Raw genomic sequence first — 17,989 nt, 5'->3', positions numbered from 1 at the left:
ATTTACCCCTGCTCTGTTTCATCACATGGAAACAAGGTTCTCTCTCTTTTAGAAGACTCTTTCCTGGACTCTCACTTCTCACTTTCACGCCATACATGAATTGGCGTTATCTTGACCAGTTTCGATATTGTTGTGTCTGCAAACTAATTGAACTCACAGCAAATGTTGGTTGGAAGTGAAGGTCACTGGGATAGATAGACGAACATTATTTGCAGTAAAGACATCAAATTTAAGTGAAATTGGATAGTTTCCCACGCCATACCTAATGACCCCTCACGGACAACTAATGTGCTGCAGAACAGTGGTTGGGAATCAACGTTCTCATGGGTATCTGTGACATTGCTTGTGTAGACACAACTAATAAAATGTACCTATATGTACTGCATCTATATAATCAATCGAAACTAAAACTAAAATTTCTTACCATGCTGTTAACTACTCCCTTCAGAGAGTGGCACAAACTGGGTCTAACAAGGACAGAAAAACGCTGCACATTTGTGCAAGAAGAAGGAAGAAGGATCTACATTTTTGCATAGAGGCCTACTATCAACAATTGTCAGTCCTCTGCATCAATCTCCTGGTATGGCTGCTAATCCAACTTAATTATTTTATAAAGCTAATAGATTATTAGAAAACCAATCCAAAAATCTAAACTAAAACTAAAATTTCTTACCATGCTGTTAACTATTCCCTTCAGAGAGCAGCACAAACTGGGTCTAACAAGGACAGAAAAACGCTGCACAACTGTGGAAGAAGACGGAAGAAGGATCTACATTTTTGCATAGAGGCCTACTATCAACAACTGTGAGTACTCTCCATTAATCTCCTGGTATGGCTGCTAATCCAAGTTCATCATTTTATAAGGGTAATAGATTATTAGAAAACCCATCTAAAAATCTAAACTAAAATCTCTTACCATGCTGTTAACTACTCCCTTCAGAGAGCAGCACAAACTGGGTCTAACAAGGACAGAAAAATGATGCACAACTGTGCAAGAAGACGGAAAAAGGATGTACATTTTTGCATAGAGGCCTATTATCAACAACTGTGAGTACTCTCCATTAATCTCCTGGTATGGCTGGTAATCCAAGTTAATCATTTTATAAAGCTAATGGATTATTAGAAAACCCATCTAAAAATCGAAAATAAAACCAAAATTTCTTACCATTCTGTTAACTGCTCCCTTCAGAGAGCAGCACAAACTGGGTCTAACAAGGACAGAAAAACGCTGCACAATTGTGCAAGAAGACGGAAGAAGGATCTACATACATTTTTGCATAGTGGCCTAAAATCAACAACTGTCAGTCCTCTGCATCAATCTCCTGGTATGGCTGCTAATCCAAGTTAATCATTTTATAAGCCTAATAGATTATTAGAAAACCCATCTAAAAATCGAAACTAAAACTAAAATCTCTTACCATGCTGTTAACTACTCAACACAAACTCGGTCTAACAAGGACAGAAAAACGCTGCGCAATTGTGCAAGAAAACAAATATCTGAGAGTGTATAGTTTAAGACAAAGACGTCACCTGGCATCCGCACTAAATAGTACCCGTCAAACACCAGTGTCAGTATCAACAGTGAAGCGGCGACTTCATAGGATACTGGACTTCATAGCAGGACTGCCAAGAAAAAGTCATATCTCAGATTGGCCCCAAAAAAAAATGTCCAAGTGATCCCAAACTTTTGCGCGGTAGTGTAAATATCAAAAGTAAGAAAATTTAATAAAATATATCCTGTGGTGTCAACAGCAATACTAACTTTCATGGCAATTAAACCTGGTACCAGTGTCGAGTACTTCAAGTTCGTGTTTACCATTACAGAAACATAAAGCTTCCGGGCAAGGTAAAGCTGACCAACCGTAAGAACCACAAGAGCTAAAATTAGAGAGGGTGACATCAGAGAGCATTGTTACCATGACAGCAAGACAGCCAGAGGGTATTGCCGTTGCGATGCAACAGGCCAAATCCAACTTAAACTGCAAATATTTTGAACGCTTTTGTGTAGATATTAAGTATGCAAATTAGTTTTTTTGTCTTTTTGTCACCAAAAAGTTGGAGAAAATAAATTTTACCACAATGACCAATCTGACCAAAGTATATGTGTGTACGACGAGCATTTACCACAATATAGATAAGCCATATTTGTACAGAAAAAGTAATGTGTATTTATGTGTGTATTCATAGTTGATCAATGGATGTCTGTATGCAGCGTTCACTCCCACCCGCCTTCCTCCTCCCTCTCCTCCTCCTAAGACGACCTGTTGATGCTTGAAAACAGGGGGGCTGTTGTGGAGCTGGGGTGGCCGCATAAATGTGCCACTCATCTAATATGCGCTGCCGTGTACCCTGCCAAAACATTCCTCATTTAAATTCAGATTAAATAGAAGCAGAGTACAGCAAGTACACATTTGGAAAAAACGCGTTGCTTTTAAGTTTTGCCCCGATCCAATCCAGAAAGCTTAGCCGTTGATGAAAATGGGCGAAAATATTCCCATTTGAATAAAACCGGTGCTCTTGAACTTTGACTTGAGTGGGAAGTGACCTCTTGTGTAAACAACACACATATGCATCATGTTTGTGATGAGTGGAGCACCTCTGCCACAAACATCTACAGACACATAAGGGTACTTTAGCTCTAAAAAAATAATAAAATAAAAATACTCAATCAAGGCACATATTCATAAAACGAAAATAGCAAAAAAGTTGTAGGAATGGTTTATCCCAGCTTATGTTAGTTTTATCCGTTATTAGCATAAGGTCAATACGCTATGGTAATTTATCCTTTATATTATGAACTTTATTGTGTAAAACTTGTGTAAAATTTAAAGCAAAAAATGCCTGGAATTTTTTGTTTTTTTACAAAGAAAAGACTGTATACATGATATGTTTGTGTGTTTATATATATGATATTTCTATTGACGTCTTTTTGCTTTTTTTCACGGGAGCCATAAATGAAAATCTTACGCATCTTGTGTGTGAATTTGTGAATGAAAACTTAAGTAAAAGTTTCAAATTGCGTTGGAAAGAAGGAAAAAAAGTCAAAAGCCAACACCACTTCCACACGGAATGGGAGGATAACTTTTTTTTTTTTCGCACTGTTGATGTGAAGGTAATCTAATCAAATGTTAAGTCTTATCAATGTTACATTACTGACAGAGTGACCATAATAATATATATAACTTGTATAATTTTTGAATAATAATAGACCACAGTCAACTACAAAACAGAGGTCATTGATTAATTAATGAATTATTTTTTTTTTTAAATAACACAATGAGGGAGTGATGTTTGAACCATGATGTAGCAAACGACGGCTATACAGTAATCCATTCTTTATCGCGTTTTTTTTTGGTTCCAAAAATGACTGCATTATGAGTGAATTCCTGCAAAGTAGGATTCCTTCATTCTAAATGTTATATTTTCCTAATTCAAGCACATAAAACCTGTTTATAACCATCTAAATATGTTTTTGTTTTTATATTATTTGAAACCTGCAATAAAAGCCTGTTGGCCCATCCATCAAGAACAGTAACGTTACTGACTCCTAGTGTAGAATACTACATATAATTCACAGCCTTTTTTAATGAGTTTTCTGAATGCAATGTATTTGTACTTTATTTCATTTAGCCGTTTTTATGCTAGAAAATGCTTAATTTCGACCCAAAATATGCATATTGAAGCAAAATATACATATATTCTCACTAACAGTAGGCCGTATTCAACTACAAAACAGCCTGTTTTATTAACTGTAATAGAATGAAGCTACAAAACTTTAACTGCGACGTGCTAAGTGAAGATATAGTGTGCCGTAAATTTGCTCAATGAAAGAACGGGGTAGTAATAAGTAATCATTTCAATGACCTGTTACTACATAGTTCATGAATCCAATTTGATCAGTCGTGTTCCCGGTTATATTATAATAATTCAACATTAAAAGGAATTGGGCACTAATAGTGAAATGTTATTATTTCACTGACATGAAAATATATATATATATTTTTAATTTTATTTGAGCAAATATATGAAACATTACAGTGCATTTCTTACATCAATCAAAATATAACTTTCCATAGCTTATAATTGCCTAAATGTTATCACCATTATTATAATCATCATTAATATTACAATTTTCATCATTATAGTTGTAACAATTTTTGGATTTTTTTTTTTAATTATTTAATTTTGCAGACTTCATTGCTTCTTGTAGAGTGCTGTATCATTCCATCTGTTGTTTTCTGAAATCCGCAGTATTTGTGCTTTTATTGTTAATTTATTAGCCCACTTTTTCCCCCTAAGTGTAACATTTACATATCATTTTCTGCATTGCATGCATCTAATCTTGTGCATTAAAAAACAATGTTAATGCACAGCTTCATCCAATTCTTTCGTAAATAAATATCTGTCATAAGCGACCGTAAAAAAAAAAAAAATGCAAGAAAATGTTGAGACAAGAACAACCACTGTAACTCCATTGGTAAATAATAAGAATGAGAAGCTGCTATTTCACATTCAAGGATGAATTCAAGGATTCAATGCCAAGAATGACTGAATATTTGGGCGTGGAGAGATTGCGCAACAGCCTGATATGAATATTTACATGCTTCTTAGAGTCCCGTTTTCAGGAACGGCGGCTACATCTCACTTAGAAACCCCTTGGTGCAAGAGGGGACATGTTATTCATAAGAGGTTAAGTGAGTTGACCCGCTCAGATGGCTGCTTAATGGAAGACGGTCAATTAGACGCACAAACCTGAAAAGCGCTGAACGCCGCCAAGTGAGCGAGTCAGTCGGACGATTCGCTGAACTCTTAAATGCGAGGAACATTCATTTTCTACCGCTTATTCTCACGCTGGAGCCTATCCCAGCTGTCTTTGGGCGAGAGGCGGGGTACACCCTGGGCTGGTGGCCAGCCAATCACAGGGCACATATAGACAAACAACCATTCACACTCACATTCATACCTATGGACAATTTGGAGTCGCTAATTAACCTAGCATGTTTTTTTTGGAATGTGGGAGGAAACCGGAGTACCCGGAGAAAACCCACGCATGCACGGGGAGAACATGCAAACTCCACACAGAGATGGCCGAGAGTGGAATTGAACCCTGGTCTCCTAGCTGTGACATCTGCGCACTACCCACTTGACCGCCGTGCCGGCCGCGAGGAACACATTTATATTTGAAATTACACCATACCGTTTGACGTGTAAAAAATAAAATTAATTAAAACAAATTAATTAAAATTAATTAAATTAATAAAAATTAATCAAGAAATAATAAATAAAATAAAATAAAAACAACTGCACTGTATAGTGAATAGTGACATTTCTACCGCTATTTCCTCACGAGGGTCCCAGCTGTCTTCGGGCGAGAGGCGGGGTACACCCTGGACTGGTGGCCAGCCAATCACAGGGCACATATAGACAAACAACCATTCACACTCACATTCATACCTATGGACAATTTGGAGTCGCCAATTAACCTAGCATGTTTTTGGAAACCGGAGTACCCGGAGAAAACCCACGCATGCACGGGGAGAACATGCAAACGCCAGTGGAATTGAACCCTGGTCTCTTAGCTGTGAGGTCTGCGCGCTAACCACTCGACCGCGAGGAACACATTTTATATTCGAAATTACACCATACCGTTTGACGTGTAAAAAATAAAATTAATTTTAAAAAATATTAAAAATTAATTAATTCAAATTAATTCAAATTAATTCAAATTAATTCAATTTAATTAAATTAATAAAAAATAATTAAAAAATAATTAAAAATTAATACATAAAATAAAATAAAAACAACTGCACTGTATAGTGAATGGTGTCATAGTAGTACACATACAGTATTGTCACTGTCTGCAGGGCGGGAGAGATAGTAATCTGCCATTTCATCTCTACACAACCAGGAAATATGATTCATAAATCAACAACTCCTTCCAGTAATGGTGTTTAGATTTGCCTTACATAAAGCCCTCCCTGTGAATGACTGCAGCTAATTTAAAACCTCAGGGTGTATGATGTCACACCCCCCCCCTCCCTGACTTGAATGTAGCGTAGCAGCCTTTTTAAAATCTCTTTCATAAAGTGCCCTAATCAGTCCTTGTTAACGACCACATTTCAATGAGTAGAATTGCTGTATTCGAATACTACAGTAATACAACTCGGATTACTATAAACGGAACTGGTGACAAAACGCCGCGGGCAAGATCAGAAGACGAGGAAAGGATCCTTTGTGTGTGTGTGTGTGTGTGACAGTGTGTGTTTGTGTGTGTGTGCGTGCATATAGTCAAGGACATCTTAATCATTGTGTATCGCTTTACACCAACAGCTGCAGCCGATATGCTTCCATGTTAAATGTGTAATAGGAGTGGGTTCATCATATATTTATTTACTAAGACAGACGGTACCAGGCTGCACAAAAAAAACCATCTCCAATCACACTAACATCTAATCTAATCGACCTCCTCAATGATGACATTTTTTGGTTTTATTCAAAAAACCCCAAAACGTTAGCCACAATTCGAAGCAACAATCGTGCGGCCCTGCTAAGTTCCAAGGTTTAAGATTTCCATCATGCCTCAGAAGCAGCAGGTGAAGATGGAACCCTTTGCCAACCAACCAATGAAAAGGTCTCCCCTTGCTGACCTCATCATAAAACATCAGATTGTTTAACCTCGGGGCAAAGGATTTGCTTCACTCTCGACACTCTCTGTGCACCCTGTGTGACAACTATTCAACATGTACCTGTCAAGAGTCAATTTGTGTGACAATATCTCACAGGAAGTAAACAAACACAATGACTATATGTCTGACATGATGGAACGATAACTGTCCTACTTTATTATTTTATATTATATTATTATGTGTGGAAATATGGGGTAATAACTATAAAAGCAATCTTCACTCGTTAAATGTACTGCAAAAAAGGCCAGTAAGGATAATTCATAATGCCGCCTACAGAGAACATACTAACTCCTTATTTCTAAAATGACAAATACTTCAACTTGCTGATATAGTTCATCTTCAAACAGCTCAAATAATGCATAAGGCTAAAAATAATAATAATTAGCTAAAAATGTCATCCAATACTTCTCTACAAGAGAGGAGAAATATGATCTCAGGGAAGAAGTACATTAGAAACACTTCTATGCTAGGACTACGTTATGCTAGCCATAGCATTTCAAGTATGTGGAATCAAACTATGGAATGGATTGAGTAAGGAAATCAAACAATGCACAACGATGAGCCAATTCAAGAAACAATACAAGCAGTTGATGTTTGCTAAATTTAACATAAACTTAAAGAATTTTTTTTTAATTGTAAAAAATTTGAAAAAAAATGTAAAAATGTCAAAAATGTCAAAATGTCAAAAATGTAAAAATTTTTAAAAATGTAAACAATGTAAAAAATTTACAAAATTTAAAAATTTTGAAATTTAAAAAATATAAAAACAAACAAAAAAAACTTTAACTATATTAGGAAAGCAGGAAGTGAACAAATGTAACAGTTCAAATGTAACTGATTGTGATTATGTTTTTATAATACACTTTTAGACTCTAGAACGCCTGATCCTAACAATTATGCTACATATATACGTATATCACTATATAGACAGTTACTATGGTACCCATTATGTCTTTGTATGGTCATATCACCTCCTACTTCGGTACGTGACTAAAAATAAATAAATCAAATACAGATTTAAAAAAAATAATAATAATAAAAACTATATTAGGAAAGCAGGAAGTGAACAAATGTAACAGTTACTGATTGTAAAAGTACCAAATGGAGAGGTAGGATTTAATAAGCTGTGCTTCTTCCTACTCCTTTTGGACATGTGGAACTGTGAACTGATTATGGGATGCATTCAATTGTAATCTGATGCATGTTCAAATGAAATAAAACCATTACCATTATTTATGTATTGATATTATATGACATAATATTGCAAGTACAACATACCAAAAACAGACTTTTGACAATAAGACATTCAAAAGTTTAGAAATGGTCAAATTAAGTTTTAGTTTTATGGTGAAATTTAACTGGGGAATCCCTAACATTTTGTGAGTAATGATAAAAAAAAACATTAAAAATAATAATAATAAGAAGCTCTTGCCTTTGCCGTAATTAAAGTGTAGTTTGATGGTCTTTCCCTGGTGGATGTGCAGGTAAGTAAACCACACCGCGGAGGTGAGCAGCACAAGAAGCAGCAGCAGCTTAAACTGCTTCCGGATCTTCTTCACGGGGAAGCGCAGCATCCTGACTCCAACATCCTCCGGTTGGCGGCCCGAGTGAGAGTCACAACGTATCCGGAGTGAGGCGTTCAGACGTCCGGGTGGGTTTTGTCCTCAGGGGGGGGGGGTGTGGGGGTCTGGACTCAGTGGACCGCTTCCGTTTGCATCGTGGAGACAATAGCTCGGACAGGTTCACCCGGAGGTGACACCGCTGTGGGTCGACATGTGGCTGCGGTTCTCATGTTGCAAAGGAGCCGGTGAAAAGCCGATATATATTCACTTAACACGGAGCAAAATAGCAGTCTGCCGATAATCTACACAAATCCCTCCCGCGTTGCACACTTGGACGTCCCACGCTAGGAGTTGAATGTAAGCAGATGAGCCAGATGACGAGACGTCAACATGTCACAGCTCCATCTTGAGTGGGCAGATCGTGGGAAAAAAAAAAGTGAGGCTGGAGTGTCGGGGAGCGCCTTTTTATTCAAGTCCCGGGAGAGGAGGGGCACTCGGTTGTCATCACGCCCGGTTCGGAGCTAAGCGCTTCACACATGAACCGCGACAACATCGCTTTTTCCAATCTTATTCCTCCATTTGGAATCCACCGTGGACGAGGACCGGGAGTCCGATATTCCACAGCAGGTGCATTTCAGCCATTTTTTTTTTTGTGCAAAAGTAGGCTGCTTCTTCCTCAAGATGACAACACCATTAACAGTTGAACGTTAAAAAAAACAGGGATTCATAGCCGTGGTTAGAATCCTATAGCGCCTCTTCGGGATTAAATGTCAGATGCCGTCGTAGCGAGGAAAACAACTCCGCGAAAAAGGGGGGGGGTCGAGATAATCTCTTCAAACCTCTCCAAAACAAGTAACGCGGTTTTGTGTAGTTCCAATAAAAGACGTCAACGTAGCCGCTTGAAGCTCACGGTTGCTCATCAATTGAGCAAGCTGAAAGGTGCAGAGCAACCTAGCCTGGGAGGATGAAGAGTGACGGCTTCCGACAGCCAATTAAAACGCGGGGAATATCATCACAGGGAGGCGGGGCTACGAGCTCAGCTATCAACGTTGAAGTGCGCTTCATTATCTGATAGCTGAATGAAACTTGAATTATCGATGCATGTTGAAGACGTCAACAAACTACATTAAATATATATTTAAATATATATATATAAATTCAGGTTAAGTATCAATATTTCCTGCTCATTCGAATATAAACTGTAAATTAACTAATTTATGGACCACTTTTTTTAATATATTCTTCGTTAAATATGAAAAATTAATATTTTTTCATTTAAGCTGAACTAAACTAAAATATCTTCAAGTCCACATAATCTGCATATCTAATTAAACCGCTCGTTAAAGGTAATTACTTACTGTATGAGGTTACAGTGGGTGGTAAGGCTCATGTTATGCACACATTGCTGCCCTCCTCTGGCCAAATTGAAAATTACATACTGTTTTTGACAGGTTAGTAAAGTAGAAGTAGAAAAATAATCTTGCATATCTAGAGCAGCATAAAAAATGAACTACTAAAAAGTTAAGAAATAAAAATAATAAAAAAAACATACACACATTGCCCGGTGAGGCCTTAAATCAACCAGCAGGTTCAAACTTTCTAGCTGTAATGTGACGACTAAACTGCTGTATCACAGAAAATGACTACTTCTAAATCATTTAAATAAACAGGTTTTGTGTGAATTACGAATGACACATTTGACATGTAAATGTATGAAACCGAGCGACACAGTGCATCATTCATGTGGTTTTTACACTCCAATCATCCAGATGCAGCAAAACAAGGGATGCCTTCATCGAAAATCCAGACAAAGGACACAAACCTGGCTTCGAAGAATATGACCTCAAATTGTCCCAGATGTGCCTTCTGATTCGAACCCGTAATCCTTAATCTTTGTGGATTAATATTGTAATCTGCAGTTCAAACACTGAGCACAGATGAAAAAACGTTTTTTTTCTTCATCGAGGCGGTATTAAAATGAGTCCATACTGAACAACCTCAATCAAACATTGTTTGCATCTCACCTCCGATGAGATAGCGTTCACCTTGCAATGGTTGTCGCATTAAAAGCGATGATGTTTCATAACACAACCGCACAGAAAAGCAATACAAAGCGTGCAATCACATTATTTGCTGCTGTGTTCCCCTTGGTGTGTACAGTATGTTGTTTCCTCTATTACCTTATTCTGTTTCAACCAGGGGGTAGGAGGGCATCACTATCTCAGCAGGGGAGAGTCATTTTTTTTTTTTAAAGTTGCATAAAAGGTGTCAGCATTGTGAAGAGAGCTTTCATATTACAGCAAAACACTACAAGCTAGCTCTCTTTCATCAGATGCATTTGGTATGTCAGGCTGCCCTCAGGTGAGAAAAGCCCAGGAGACGGTGGTGTGCAGCCATGGTCAGAATGAGACGGTAATGCTGGTGGAGGGGCCGCGATGCTCAGCAGCATTCAAACGATCAAGCAGAGATACGCTGCTGGAATGAGTGTTGCATCGGCATTTTGATCTATATGTGCGATGGCACATATAGACAAACAACCATTCACACTCACATTCATAACTATGGACAATTTGGAGTCGCCAATTAACCTAGCATGTTTTTGGAATGTGGGAGGAAACCGTAGTACCCGGAGAAAACCCGCGCATGCACGGGGAGAACGTGCAAACTCCACGCAAAGATGGCCGAAAGTGGAATTGAACTCGGGTCTCCTAGCTGTGAGGCCGCTGGGTCATCGTGCAGCCTCAATTAAAACAGCCTTTTGGAAATCCAAGGAAATACAGCGAGAATAGGTGCAGATTCTAGAAGATCTCGAAAGCTTTCTGTGCAGGTAGCTGCTCTATAGGGTTCCACAACTCAATACAAAGGTCTAACAAATCTTTTTCATTCATTCATTTTCTACCGTTTATCCGCATCAGGGTGGTGGGGGTGTGCTGGAGCCTATCCCAGCTGTCTTCAGGCGAGAGGCGGGGTACACCCTGGACTGGTGGCCAGCCAATCACAGGGCACATATAGACAAACAACCATTCACACTCACATTCATACCTATGGACAATTTGGAGTCGCTAATTAACCTAACCTAACCGCATGCACGGGGAGAACATGCAAACTCCACACAGAGATGGAATCGAACTCGGGTCTCCCATTCTCACTTCAATTATCCATCAGTTTGTTAGTAAAAAATATAAAAATCAAACACATTGTCAATTGATGATCATAAGAGGAACCATCTTAAGGGGCCCAGGTGTGCCGCCAGCCCCACCAGTTCACAGCGGGCTTGGCCTGGCCCTCTCTGGGGTCTGGATGGGCAGGTGGTGTTCTCTGGCAGGTGGCCACCAATTAGCCAAAACATTTTTTAAATACAAAATATCATTAGGTTATTCAAGGATTAGCCTTCCGGTTCCCAGCAGGCCACCTCGATGCTTTTTTCATCTGCGGTGAAACAAGTGTGGAGTACCGTTTGAATTTCCATCCAGGGAAACCACATGCCTTCAGGCTTAGAAGACGACCCGGGAAGAGGAGGGAAATTGGTAAAGATGAGATGATGAGAGGTGAAGAGCAGTTGCGGCAAACAGAGAGGGCTGAACGCTGAAGGAGACACTGACAAGAAGGGACGTCTGGCATATCGACCATAATATCCCTTGCCTTTTTTCAATTCTACCAAGGGATTAAACAATCTATTAATTGTTGCCTGCAAAAATGATTGAGATCATCTCTCCATTCGGAGCCCACTCCGAATTCATTGAATGCGGAATGTGTGCAGCTGTTCCTTTCAAATACATGTGAAAATTCTCCTGAGAAGAGTAGTTTAAATATCACATGGCTGCAGCTGCTTCCATATTAAACATTATTCCACTCGTACTTCTTACTGGGTCTTAAAAGGAAAGGAGGGTGCGATACAACTCATTCTGGTATCAATCCAATACCAAGTCAAGTCAGGGCTAGTAAAGCCAATACCAATGCCAGTACCAATGCCGATGCCAATACCAACACCAATACCAATACTAATGCCAATACCAATAACATTGCCAATACCAATACCAATACCAACACCAATACCATTACCAATACCATTGCCAATACCAACACCAATACCAACAACAATACCAATGCCAATACCAACATCAATACCAATACCATTGCCAATACCACTGCCAATACCAACATCGATACCAATACCATTGCCAATACCAATACCAATACCAATACCAACAACAATACCAATGCCAATACCAATACCACTGCCAATACCAATACCAACAACAATACCAATGCCAATACCAACAACAATACCAATACCAACATCAATACCAATACCATTGCCAATATCAATACCAACAACAATGCCAATTCTAACAACAATACCAACAACAATACCAATGCCAATACCAGTACCAGTACCAATACCAATACCAATACCAATACCAACAACAACAACAATACCAATGCTAGTACCAACGCCAACACCAATACCAACAACAATACCAGTACCAATACCATTGCCAATATCAATACCAACAACAATACCAATACCAATACCAATACCAATACCAATACCAGTACCAATACCAATACCAATACCAATACCACTGCCAATACCAATACCAATACCAATACCAGTACCAATACCAATACCAATACCAATACCAATACCAATACCAATACCAATACCAGTACCAATACCAATACCAATACCAATACCAATACCAATACCAATACCAATACCAATACCAATACCAATACCAATACCAAGTTACTCGGACACTTTTCAAGCTCATTGAATGATTTATTGATCATGATCATAATCATAATAAGATATCTGACAAAGATTGTCGGCTAAACAAAAAAAGTGAACAATTTAATAATTTCTGAGCAAATACTGATACTGATACTGATCAGTGGCTGATTGATCGGAGCATCTCGAATTGACTCTCATTCAAATTCTTTGTTATTTTTGGTATCCAAAGGTATACAAAACCGTGGTGAGACCGGCGATGTTGTTTGGTCTCGAGACAGTGCCAGTGAGGAAACGACAGAAAGCAGAACTGGAGGTAGCAAAAATTAGGATGCTGAGGTTCTCATTGGGAGTGACCAGGATGGATAGGATCAGGACCAAGTTCATCAGAGGGACATTACATGTTAGAGTCCTTGGAGATAAAGTCAGAGAGGCCAGACTGAGATGGTTCGGACATGTCCAGAGCAGAGATAGTGAATATATTGGTAGAAGGATGCTGCGTAGAGGAAGACCAAAGAGGAGGTTTATGGATGTGTGAGAGACAGATGGGTTGGATGGAGGGGATTGATTTGCTGTGACGACCCCGAAAGAGAAAGATCATCTCATCTCTTATCTCACCATGCTAGCATCCATCTAAAACTGATTCTACCCTGGTATCGCGATTTGGATCAAGATTTTGTTGACGGTGATGTTGCATTCTATGTACGTATGTAAATTACAGCGCAGTAAAAAAAAAATAGGTCGGCTTTTCTTCTGCTCTTCTTCTCTTGGTCAAGCGCTGGATATTATAAGAGTATGTTGTTTGTTGACACTCCTTTGGTAACGTCGCTAAAAGACGGATATCTCATAGGCAATGACGCCACAAGTGGCAAAACCTCCACACTTTGATTTTGCTGTGCTGCAAGAATGAAATCTAGGTCATTGCTCCGACATTAGTATGCCACAGCCAGGTGTAGCACAGAGGATAAGAGGACTGTCAGTGCGGCTGTCTGTCTCGAGCTTGTTCTTCCATGCAGAGGAGAGGTTTTGGTCTGGTAGACACCTCTGTGCTATCTATCTATATACTACCTACCTATCTATCGATCATATTATAGAAGATTCACCGCAAATCCGACAAGGGTACCGATAATTTTAGACTTGACTGTGTGTAGCTGAGGTGAAAAATCACTACGTTTGCTTTGAGAATAAGCGCACAACATGTAAATGTTCTATCTTGCTAGCACCCATGAGGATACCAGCTTCAGAGACTGCTACAAAGCCTCCGTCAACACATCTTCTTTAAAGAATGTTAATGTTCTAATGCACATCCCAGAGAGGATGCTCCGTGGAGGCCAGTAGGAGATACGAGCGATGATTTTGCTCATCCAAACCGGGACACGGTGAACCCAACCGATGTTGCACAGATCAGTGCCTTATTTGTGCAAAGATGATTACACCGAGTTTCCCGGGAGTGGTTCGTACATGGGGAAGAAGAAGAAGAAGACCTAAGTGAATACCAAGCTGACAGGAGTCTGATGAGAGGGGGAACAGCGCGGATGCGGACAAAGGACATCACTTGGGTGAATATTTGGTCTAGAAGCAGCTGGGCAAGAAACTTGTGGAAACTACTCAACGTCTGTTAGAAACTGCTTTGCTGTAACAAGTAAGTTGGACTTTGTTTTTATCAAATAATAAAACAACTGAAAGAAGGGTAAGAAAAAACTTGAACAAAACTAAAAGAGATGTTCTTCAGCACTTTGCAGTTCTTCTGGCCTAAAAAAAAATATATTTTTTTGTTACTTCCTATAGAAAACATCTTGTGGGTGAACATAAAAATCAAAGCTAACACAACCAATTAGGAGCTTCCTTGCTGGAGTTATATCTACCCTTCCATTGCACATCCATTGGCCACCACATTGTATATTGTATTAAAAGTATCCCTATTTATCATAGAAAAACTGTATTAGCAAGTTTGTATTGTATTATACTGTATTTATACTATACAGGCGGCACGGTGGTTGAGTGGTTAACACGCAGACCTCACAGCTAGGAGACTCGAGTTCCTCTGTGTGGAGTTTGCATGTTCTCCCCGTGCATGCGTGGGTTTTTTTCCGGGTACTCCGGTTTCCTCCCACATTCCAAAAACATGCTAGGTTAATTAGCGACTCCAAATTGTCCATAGGTATGAATGTGAGTGTGAATGGTTGTTTGTCTATATGTGCTCTGTGATTGGCTAGCGACCAGTATGTGTATCCCGCCTCTCGCCCAAAGACAGCTGGGATAGACTCCAGCTCCCCCCGCGACCCTCGTGAGGAAAAGCAGTAGAAAATGAATGAATGAATATACTATTCAGAGTATATGCACTCTTGAAAAAAATACAATAATTTACATTTTGCACTTATGGACCTTAAGGAGAGCTTAAAAACGCAAAAAGAAGAAATGGGAGTGAGACAACAACAAAAAAACAAAAAACGTTATTGTCACGCCACGTGGTAGGTTGACCCCAAAACAAACAAAAAAACGATGGTGCAGAAAAAAAAACACACCACGAAAAAAGGCTAGCAGGTTTACAAAAACCAACGTAAGGCTAAGACAGGCTACTAACAGGGAGCAGCTACCTGGCTGGCAGAGGAGGCAGCAGAAAACGCCCTCCTGCTGGCTGGCCGGGTAGCTCCTCCCATCAGGGCGGACAAGAGTCTGAGAGGGGAGAGAGCATTAGCAGGCACCAGACCAGAGAGCGAGTGTCAATCAGAGAGAAACCAATGAGCTGCTCACCTGGAGCGGGAAAGTGTTACCTTGTTGAAAAAGTCAGTCATCACCGCACCGACGAGGGCCTTCGGTCATGAGGGAAGCCGCCCACAACATCTCCACATAGCTAGTTGCCGTTTGACGCCCCTGCACAAACTGAAGCTCCATTGCTCCTTTGAAGGAAAATTGCAAACCAGATCATGATGACTATTGAGGGGGGAGAGAAGGTGGATGGAGGGGCCGGGGGAGGGTCTGGGGGTTGAGAGAGCATTAGCAGGCAGCAGACCAGAGAGCAAGTGTCAATCAGAGAGAAACCAATGAGCTGCTCACCTGGAGCGGGAAAGTGTTGTCACGGTAGGGCGTGACACTTACCTTGTTGAAAAAGTCAGTCATCACCACACCGACGAGGGCCTTCGGTCATGAGGGAAGCCGCCCACAACATCTCCACATAGCTAGTTGCCGTTTGACGCCCCTGCACAAACTGAAGCTCCATTGCTCTATTGAAGGAAAATGCACACCAGATCACGATGACGCCCTCTTTACTGTGTCGTGTGGAAAGCATTTCAGATGGAAGTCCACATTTTTGATGATTTTTGGTGATTTTGGATTTTAAAGGCTGTGGTCTTAAACTTTTGATTCACTTTAATGCTTGTTTGTCAGTGCCTCACCAGCCATTAACTTCACCATCACTGTATAAGCATATATATGTATAAATACAAGATGCATACAGTACATCCGCCAAACCATTATAGTCAGACGAGCAATCCCCAACCCACCACAGACACCCTCCTGCCTGTCATCTCTGGCCCCCACCCCTCTACTCCCACCCCCCACCGAGGGAACCAGCTCCATGACTCTGACACCTGCCAAGTGGAAAGACAGCTGAAGTGAGTCACACAAGTCAAGTCAACCCTCCGGTTCTGAGGAGTCGTGCTGACTGAGATCCTGCACTTCATCTTCAACCTGGGTCTGAAGTTGGAAAGTATACTGGCGCCATTAAAAAAAACATCCTGCAGGTGCCCAAGAAGCCTGTCCCATCCGGCCTTAATGACTTCAGCCGGGTTGCCCTGACCTCACAACTCAACTAACTCCTCCAGTTCCACTCCCACAGTGAATGCTACAGGACTTAAATTCATTCCACAATACCTCACCTGTCTGTAAAAGATAATCTACAACGGGGGTCTCAAACTCAATTTACCTGGGGGCCACTGGAGCTAGGGTCTGGGCAAGGCTGGGCCGCATCAGGTTTTCAAAAAAAAAACAACACATTTATTAAAAACAGAAAAATATACCAACTTTTTCAGTGCTTTGGTTCCGATTTTCTACAATAAAAGCTTTGATAAAACATTCCACTGTTCTCAAATATCTTAATTTTTATTTTTCTGCACAAAATAAGATGAAAAATAAATAAACAAATCAAGAATAAAGAAAATCAATCAATCAGTAATAAATAAATATAATAATAATAATAAAATGGCAAATAATAAAAACTTAAAAAAAACACATATAGTTGGTGGGTAGACAAATTATTTTTTTCAGATTAAAATGAACAAAGCATTATTAGAGCCCTGTAGACATGACAAAACACGACTATAGTCACATTTATACTCTTTTTATTTACAACATATTGCGCAACTGCGGGGTTTTGAGACACATGTTAACTCGCAAACTAGAGAGCTAGCGACCTAAACGGTAGCCTTCAAGTTATTTCCTTTAAACTTAAAAAGCCAAAAACGTACCACTTCCACACGGATAGGGAGGATAACTATTAACAGTTATTTAACCTTTAACATGAACATTATTCAAACGTAATAATTTTTTTCTGGGTACATGATACCATACAGCATCCATATCAAACTTGCACGGGCCGCACTAACATTAAACTTTTATATCAAGGTGGGGGGCCTCAAACTAGTGTCCTGCGGGCCACATTTGGCCCGCGGGCCGCATGTTTGAGACCCCTGACCTACAACAATATGGGCTACCATTCGTTCCCATTAAATGTAAATTTAAATGTATTTATAAATTCTTTTTTACTCATTATTTGTAAATATGCAAATGTTTTATATGTTTGAATTCAATTTTATTCATATCGTATTGCATTTTAAATAAGAGTGTTTTTCATATTCTTCTGTAACTGAGCTACAGCAATTTCCCCTGTGGATCAGTAAAGCCTAAGTGGAAGTTGTCGTTATATTGGACAGGTGTGACTGCACCGACTCAACTAATGTATTCACACGAGGCTTTTTGAGGATTAGAGACTCAAAGTTTTATAAGAGGGT

General features: G+C 39.6%; 1 protein-coding gene across 2 annotated transcripts in view; it reads right to left on the bottom strand.

Annotated features, from left to right (window-relative positions):
- Window positions 1-9,303, bottom strand: part of b4galnt4a (beta-1,4-N-acetyl-galactosaminyl transferase 4a) — a 148,453-nt gene extending 139,150 nt beyond the window's left edge. Inside the window, exon 1 of one of the 2 annotated variants that reach the window (XM_078793182.1) lies at window positions 8,119-9,303. In XM_078793182.1, coding sequence (XP_078649308.1) covers window positions 8,119-8,260 — 142 coding nt within the window. In that variant the 5' untranslated portion in view covers window positions 8,261-9,303. The remainder of the gene's footprint in view (window positions 1-8,118) is intronic. The other variant, XM_078793167.1, reaches the window with a different exon arrangement.
- Window positions 9,304-17,989: the final 8,686 nt, after the last annotated feature.

The sequence above is a fragment of the Doryrhamphus excisus genome, linkage group LG1 (assembly GCF_037039965.1).
Source record: "Doryrhamphus excisus strain RoL-2023G ecotype Guam linkage group LG1, RoL_Dexc_Guam_v1.1, whole genome shotgun sequence".
NCBI lineage: Eukaryota > Metazoa > Chordata > Actinopteri > Syngnathiformes > Syngnathidae > Doryrhamphus > Doryrhamphus excisus.
The sequence above is the reverse complement of the archived record's forward strand: the minus strand, read 5'-3'. Positions and strand labels throughout refer to the sequence as shown.